General features: G+C 44.8%; 1 protein-coding gene across 1 annotated transcript; it reads left to right on the top strand.

The window, feature by feature from the left end:
* The first annotated feature begins 1,505 nt into the window (after positions 1–1,505).
* Positions 1,506–8,106, top strand: LOC124651907 (cellulose synthase-like protein E6). The gene is made up of 7 exons (XM_047190922.1): positions 1,506–1,768; positions 5,046–5,364; positions 5,548–5,688; positions 5,772–5,903; positions 6,460–6,672; positions 6,754–7,326; positions 7,417–8,106. The coding sequence occupies exons 1-7, from the start codon at positions 1,506–1,508 to the stop codon at positions 7,972–7,974; spliced, it is 2,199 nt and encodes a 732-aa protein (XP_047046878.1). The 3' UTR covers positions 7,975–8,106.
* The last annotated feature ends 703 nt before the right edge of the window (positions 8,107–8,809 follow it).

The following is an 8,809-nucleotide window of genomic DNA, read 5'->3' as shown; positions in this document are numbered from 1 at the left end:
GATTATGGCAATCTGTCAAGATATTAGAGAGATCAAGAGAGCTTTTAATAGTTATAGCATTTTTTTTATTGGGCGTGAAGCAAATCAAGCTGCTCATCTTTGTGCTAAACAAGCTAGCGTTGATAGGAGGAGATGCCTGTGGATTAATTATAACCCAGATTTTCTCAGTGACACTCTATCGAGTGATTGTAATCCTATCGAGTAAGTAATAAAGCTCCCTGAATTCGCAAAAAAAAGGTAGCGCATTAAGCGGGATCCCACTTAAGTCTCACTTGTAATGCATTTTATTTTTTATAGTGTAAATTTTTACACTAAAATTTAAACTACTAAGTAGAAAAGTTAAAATACACTATGAGTGAAATCCCACCTTGACACCCTAGCGGTCAAAGGGGAGCTGGAGGAAAATAAATCCTATGCGACCCAGGTCGTACCAACCCAGTCGGTGGACCACCTCCAGCGTGCGACATGTGGCGTACGAATCTTAAAGCAGTCAGCTGAACTGATCCCCAATCTCAGCATCAAATCGACATCCCGTTCCTTCCCAGAGTCTGCACCCTTTTTGCCGGAGTGGCCAACTCGCGGTTTTCCCCTGGTGCTCGCCGGCGGATCGACCAGAGGTTGCTGATCTCCCCCCACGTGCACGACCACGCTTATCTTGCCACGAGGGTGCGCACTGCCACTCCACTAAGATGTGACGCCTCCCCCCCATGCGCAGGGCATTGTCTGGCGCCGTCCGCTTCCGCCGTGGCGCCACCCGCACCAGCCGAGAAGCCTGAGAATCGGGGCAAAACAGAGGTCTTGGAATCGCTGCTCATGTCGTGGTTCTATATACCATGGTCCATGGACTTCGACAAGATAGAGCAGCTCTTCAATCTCGATTTGATACTGGGAATTGGGGATCGGCTCAGCCAACTGCTTTGAGATTCGCATTGCCAGATGTCGCACGCCAGAGGTGGTCCACCGACTAGGATGGTACGACCTGGTCGTATAGGATTTATTTCCGATCGAGCTGGAGGGTCTGAGCCGGTGACCTTAGCCTTATCATCTCCTCCCTTCTAAAAGGATGTCACCTTTCATGAACATAGGGAGTATTTTTTCCGTAATTCGCACCACAGGAAAAGGTGCATTAGTTTACGGCACATGAAAATCGTATATTTAGAATTTAAAAAATTATATTTTTCTGTGCATGCAGGCCGGCAATTGATGCAGCAGCCACGTGGGTACAAAGTATGAAACTTAAATATATGAATATTTGTGTCTTTTATAAAATAAAAAAACTGTGTAACTTAGTCTATAACTAGTGCATAATTAGACTGCACGCATCACATCGTTTTTCGAGAATGGATGTTTTAAACGGTAGGCCAGTGAGCGCCACTAGAACTGCATTTTCCGCCTTGCCAGTTGCCACTATATATGTGAGCACCGGGGTTGAGCACTGCCCTGTCAGTCTCTCCGGCCAGGGAAATTTGAGACTCGCAAGGGAGAAACAGAGGCCCGGCAGCGAGATGGAGATGGATAGGCGGCTGTTCGCGACGGAGAGTATCGGTGGCAGGGCGGTGTACCGGCTCCACGCCGTCACGGTGGCCGCCGGTATACTCCTGGTGCTCTACTACCGGGCCACCCACGTGCCGGCCGCCGGCGAGGGCAGGGCGGCGTGGCTGGGCATGCTCGCGGCGGAGCTCTGGTACTCGGCGTACTGGGTCATCACGCAGTCCGTGCGCTGGAGCCCCGTCAGCCGCCGCCCCTTCAGGGACAGGCTCGCCGCCAGGTTCGTTTGTCCATCTCATGCTTAGGTTAACCGACGTGCGATTGCGACGTACGGCTGCTGTATGAGATAGTACCATGCAGCTACCTTGCTAGCCAGCTATAGGGAGGCCGAGTTACTTGACCTTCAATTCCATGCGTCTGACAACCCTTCTGACCCATCCTTCGCCTGAAGAGATCACCTGCACCCTCCCTTTGCCTGTCGTCCATGTCTTTAACCGGCAAGGCGGCAACATAGTTAGCAACATGGCAGCGGTCAGCTGCCAATACGGCAAGCAATGAACTCTAGCAAGGCGACCTATTTTTTTCAACATCTGTCATAGCAAAGCCCTTTATTTTGAAATTTTCAAAAATCACATTTCGAAAATTCTAAAAATCATGAAAAACTCCTGGATGTAGCCACCAAAGTAAACTACAAGCGCCGAAAATCTCAGCGCGGGATTTCTTTGTATTGCAGGCTACACAAAAATAACGAAAATATGGATTTCAGCAGTGCATGTTTTCAAAACTCTAAAGTTTGTTAAATTATTTAACAAACTTTAGAGTTTTGAAAACATGCACAGCTGAAATATAGATCATTGGCTATACGAAGAATTTTAGTATAATAAAATCTGTGGCACTGCAAGTTCACCAGTTGCGCATGGCCCGTATAGCCGGACACATCCAAATCCAACATAATTATATATATACCGACACGACATCCACCTGAATATGACATGTCCTCCATTTTCTAGTATATGTGGGATCACGATTCAAGAATATAGTTGGTTTAATTGGTGGGGACCTAATTTGGATGGATTTAGATTAGAAGCATTTTACAAATCATGCACGAGGGTGCAGTTGGTGAGATAGCTAGGTACGTAGGGGACTTGCTTTCCACGTAGATAGACAAAAAAAAAAAGATTATAACTCCTGGCTAGTAGCACAAGAAGAGAAACACACTGGCGCATATGGTACAAGCAAACTGAAAATTTCCACACGGCAAATTTCCTTTTGGTTATTTCTATGTGTATTTGTTTTTCGATAAAGAACATATATTAATATCGCGGAAATACCAATTACACCCAGCTCTGCAACGACATCATACCCTAATGGCATAAAGCATGCACACAGCCAAAAAAGAGAAAATAATTACAAAAAAGGCCCCCGCTATAGAGATCCATAACTTGAAACAGCAACACTAACACCACCAAGACAACACCAGAAGATAAGCTTCGCCATAAGCGACGCCTCCAAGAAGGAAACAGTGCATAAACGTTGTCGTCGTCCGATCATAGATCTTAGGTTTCACCCTGAAGAAAATCATGTCTCTCAAAACAATGCCTTCAACGAGAACATTGCCAGGCACAACCAATTAAGGCCAGACCTTGGGCTTTCACTCTGAAAGATAAGACTCTGAACTTCTCCTCGCCCCCACATACCAGCTGATGTTTCAAGTCATGAAGCACCAAGCCAATTCCACCTCACCACCAAGATCCGACCATCATAGCTATTCCACCGATCTTGGCTTGATGACCTTCTCCGCTAGCACCATGGAAAGAAAACGAACTCCATGATATTAACAGTCAGCAGAGCTTCGAAGCGCTCCCTCTGAAACCAAACGGTCAGATAAAAAAATATGGGTGTGCACGACCGAAACCACCCAATCGAGCAATCTTCAGGCATTTATCGCTCAATGAATTTCGCCGGCAGGGTCTTCCGGAACCCGACAATTCACCCAGACTGGTGGGAACAAGCATCCAACAGATCTTCAAACTTGGTGCGAGAAGAATCCTAGAACCACCACCTTTATTCTTCGACGCGGACGAAACGGCCCCCACGCCGCCATCCGCCGCCCGACGATGACGAAGGAGGTTCAGAAATCGATCATCGCCTCGCTAAGTCGTCACCGCCAAGCCCATGGCGGCCGCAGAGAAGAAGACTCGGCAGCAGTTGCATACCCCGGCCAGGAATCCGGCGGCGCTACCCATGGTCACCCGAACGACACGGCCAAGGCCGTCCTCGCAGCAGGCCATAGAAGGCAAAGCAGCGACCAGGTCTGTAGCCCCAGATCGGACCCAGATTGGACCCATGCCGCCGCCAGTTCGCTGTGCCACCGTCGTCCAACCACCGGCATCCAGCACCAAGGCCAGCCCCGTGCGCCAAGACGATGCAGGGCAGGACCCGCCCCGGCGCCGACAGCCGCCACGGCCACCCGAGGCATCTTCGCCGGGTCAAGCCTTGGGCTTGGCGGCGCGCCCGCCCGCCCGAGGCCTCCGCGCGCCCGCCCTTGCCGCCTGCAGCGCCCCTGCGCCGGGAAACGCGAGGGGAAGATCTTGGAGCCGGAGAAGAAACCGCCCCGCCGCCACCATCCTTGAGGCGCGCCCGGCTTCGCCGGCGCCCCCTCCGGCGGCGGCGATGCGGGGGAGGGGGAGGGGGGTGCTTGGGGGTGCTAGGTTATGGTGCGCTAGGTTAGGGGGCGCTATGTGTATTTGTTGGTGACGAAGATGTTCTTAAACACAAAATCAATCATGTAAAAACGATGGAGTGGATAGTGACGCCTAGAGCAAGTTAAAAATATGAGTGGGGTCATCATACATCACAAGAAAAAATTGACATCATGTCGTCATCCATGGACATTTCTAAGAGCACCGGAAGAAAGCTTTGGTGTCAGATGACACCGATGGTTCTACCCTGGCTCCGCCATGACCTATTTAACCTGCATAATTATCTTCCTGATAGAGTGCAATGTCAATGTTAGCAAGTCAGGAGTATGACTATATGGCGCATACTACCCAGCAGGCCAACATCAACGAAGAGCGCGACGAAGAATTTATATTTCAGTATGTCGATTGATTTTGTAGAAGCTCAGGGACTTACACAGATGCACATGATCCCATCGTCAAAATAGTGAAACACGCATTGTCGACCTGTAATAGGATTATAAATGAACCAGTCTATCAGATCCAACTTGGAGAAGGGCAGTTTCTGATGGATGTTTTCTTGTGAACCAGTCTAAATCTAAGGATGGCTCTTTTAAAGAGTAAGCCCATTTTACAACCTCAACCCTTGCTGACTGGAACGAACCCTCAACCCACAAACCAGGCACTTTACATCTAACTGTCAAAACTGAATAAAACAACAGGGAACAAGTTTTTACAGTTGCAGAGTTTGAATTGTAGAATGCCAACTTCTATTCTTTTTTAAGAGATTGTCTTATGTTTAGGCATATGCACTAACATAACATTCAAACATATATTTGCCTCACCGAACATTAACACAGTTATTATGTCATTTGGAAGGTACGGAGAAAAGCTACCTTGCGTGGATATCTTCGTATGCACTGCTGATCCACACTCAGAGCCACCAAGTCTTGTCATCTCCACCACCCTATCGCTCATGGCTTACGATTACCCAGCTGAAAAATTAAGTGTGTACCTTTCTGACGACGGAGGCTCAATACTCACTTTCTATGCTATGTGGGAGGCGTCGTCATTTGCAAAGCATTGGATACCATTTTGCAAGAGATATAACATTGAGCCTAGGTCGCCAGCTGCTTACTTCTCAGAGTCGGATGGGCTTCAGGATTTGTGCACTCCAAAAGAATGGTCATTTATCAAGGTAAGCATGTATTCCAAACATCTTTTTGTTAACATATGTAATCAAATGGCTACTGAACAGACATGGATTGGGAAAACATGGCTAAATTATATATTAATAATCCAATATTTAGGGTGCACAACCTATCCAAAGTGCTCAAGATGTGGCATTGCAACTGATGATGTGGTTCCATTTTTTTGGCAGGACATGTATGACGAAATGACCGAGCGAATTGATACAGCAGTTATGTCAGACAAAATTCCTGAAGAAATCAAAGCAAATCATAAGGGATTTGATGAATGGAATTTAGAAATTAGCTCAAAAGATCACCAGCCAATTGTTCAGGTAACTGTCCTAACATTCAAACTGGAGTAAATGCTTGCATGATACTTGGGCGTATGAAGTTCTAAACTTCTTTCTCTTTCTAGATACTGATAGATGGCAAGGATCAAAATGCAGTTGATAATGAAGGAAATGTGCTACCAACACTTGTGTACATGGCGCGCGAGAAGAGGCCTCAACACCACCATAATTTCAAAGCTGGGGCAATGAATGCTCTGGTGCACTCACTAACCTTGCCCCGTCATATATACTTATTAGACAAGTTATTATCAACTTCATAGTTTTCATTAGCAAATATTCATATTTTATCATACTGATTCTTAGCGACATACTAGTTACACTATTCTTTTCATAATTTTACTATGTGCTTTCTTTTCCTTCATGTAAATCATAGCATCCCAAGAGTAACCAAAACGTTACACTGTGCTTTATTTTCCTTCATGTAAATCATAGCATTCCCTAATAATCCATTTCACGTCATTACTTAATCAGCCCAAATTAGAATTCCTCAATTATTTAAGAGTTGAGAAAATGTATGAATTTCTATTTGTACAGCCTTCTGAAAGAAATGCCAAAAACTTTTGTTTAAAATATATCTGTTCTATTCCCGACTGTTAGATACTGGTACTGTTTATCAGGTATGTCTCTATAACAGTCTGGAAATTCCCAATAACATCTTGCAAACTAAATTAAAAATATATCTCATTAAAGGTTGTAATGCTTTCATCAGAATGGACTTCTCTAATGTGTGTTGAATGTTCTATTAAAATGCAGATAAGGGTATCATCAGTGATAAGCAACAGCCCTATCATCATGAATGTGGACTGCGACATGTATTCCAACAACAAAGATACGATCAGAGATTCACTGTGCTTCTTCCTTGACGAAGAAATGGGTCACAAGATCGGATTTGTACAGTACCCTCAGAATTACAACAACATGACCAAGAACAATATATACGGGAACTCCCTCGAAGTCCTTAATAAGGTCAGTACTGCTCTCATGTTCTCTATAATATAAGCAATCATTATGCATGTTCTGGAACTAACATAGCTACTCAATCTAAAGGTGGAGCTGCGCGGTTTGGATAGTGTGGGTGGTCCTCTATATATTGGCACTGGGTGTTTTCACAGAAGGGAGATCCTTTGCGGCAGGAGATTCACAATAGACTACAAGGAAGACTGGAATGGGGGAATCAAGGACAAAATACAAGAAAACATATATAAAATTGAAGAGAAAGCAAAGTCGTTAGCAACCTGCACATATGAAAATGACACACAGTGGGGAGATGAGATTGGGGTAAAATATGGTTGCCCAGTGGAGGATGTAATCACCGGATTGGCAATACATTGTAGAGGATGGGAGTCAGTGTGCAACAGTCCTACAAGACCAGCGTTTTTGGGCCTAGGTCCAACAACACTTGGTCAGACACTCCTGCAACACAAGAGATGGAGCGAGGGTAATTTCTCGATTTTTCTTTCAAAGTACTGTACCTTCTTGTTTGGGCATGGAAAAATAGGATTACGACATCAAATGGGATACTGTATATATGGACTATGGGCGCCCAATTCACTTGCAACACTATATTATGTTACCATCCCTTCACTAGCCCTCCTCAAAGGCACCCCACTTTTCCCAGAGGTAATGATACATAATACTATATGGCGAACCCTCGCCTCCGCTAGGTATATTCTGTATTGAAACTAATGCAAATATTCACGTGTCGTTCAGATTACTAGTCCATGGATCGCACCCTTCATATATGTCTTCTGTGTGAAGAACATGTACAGCCTATACGAGGCATTATCATGTGGAGACACTTTGAAAGGATGGTGGAATGGACAAAGAATGTGGTTCGTCAAAAGAATAACCTCGTACCTATTTGGAGTCATTGACACCCTACGGAAGGTGCTAGGAATCTCACAAATGACGTTTGTAATTTCATCTAAAGTAAGCGATGAAGATGCATCCAAGAGGTATGAGCAAGAAATTATGGAATTCGGGTCGCCGACTCCAGAATATGTGATCATTGCAACTATCGCGTTACTCAACCTTGTTTGCCTTGTGGGAGGGCTTCGTCACATCATGACAGGTGGGTGGAATGTACTCTTTAGTGTACTTCCCATCCAAATCTTTCTCTGTGAGATGCTAGTGATCACCAATATCCCATTCTATGAAGCAATGTTCTTCAGGAAGGACAATGGCCGAATACCATCCTCGGTAACATTAGCTTCTATTGTCTTTGTGGTGTTGGCCTTTCTGGTAGAGATTCTGGTACCAATAGTTTAGGACTCTTCAAGAGGTGTTGATGTCTAATATAAGTAGTATGTACAATTCATGGTTTTTTCTCCCCTTTGAGAGAAACTTACACGTGGATTGAGTGTATGAAACTTAGCCCGGTGTGGAGTGGAGTTCGAACTACGCTCGTTGTCTGCAGCAAGTTGTAGTCATCTTGTATTCAAAATTCTGCCTTCTACAAAGATATGGCACGCCTTCGGCGTACTCTCAAAAAAGAATCTACATTTCTTTGAAAGAAAGGTTGCATAGTTTACATTAAGATGATCATGTGGCAACTCACAAAAAAGGCGCACAATTCATTAGACAACACCTAAAAATAGGCACGCTCAATTCTCCATGCGGAACAATTCAAGGTACATATTTATGTTTTGGCGGTGAACGTAACATCATCCATCCCCCCGGGGATGGAGTCCACAGCATTTATTGCGACATCGTTTAATGACATTTTCTAGTGCCGTATTTCTTTTTATCTAAACTTATTTGTGAGGATTTTCTCGTTATTTTTACATCAAGCTTCTCAAGATATCAAGATCAAAGACTAGCAAGATCATACAAGCACTCTCCGGGACTCAAGATTACCCGGAAAACTTCAAGATGATGAATTCAACAAATGGAACAGTTGTACATGGAGGGGTGTCAGATGAATGGTTAGCGTTATACCTAGGCTTGAAAAGAAGTTGTGTTACTAATTTTTTGATTTATACCCCTGCTTTTTAAAGCTGAAACGCCTTGAAAACTATGTATTTTACCATCGAGGCCTTCCCCCAATTTTGTTCCCCTATAGCTTTGTTCGATTTGTCATCCCACATCCGCACAGAGCCTTATC

The sequence above is a fragment of the Lolium rigidum genome, chromosome 5, assembly GCF_022539505.1.
Source record: "Lolium rigidum isolate FL_2022 chromosome 5, APGP_CSIRO_Lrig_0.1, whole genome shotgun sequence".
NCBI classification, from domain to species: Eukaryota; Viridiplantae; Streptophyta; class Magnoliopsida; order Poales; family Poaceae; genus Lolium; species Lolium rigidum.
The sequence above is the reverse complement of the archived record's forward strand: the minus strand, read 5'-3'. Positions and strand labels throughout refer to the sequence as shown.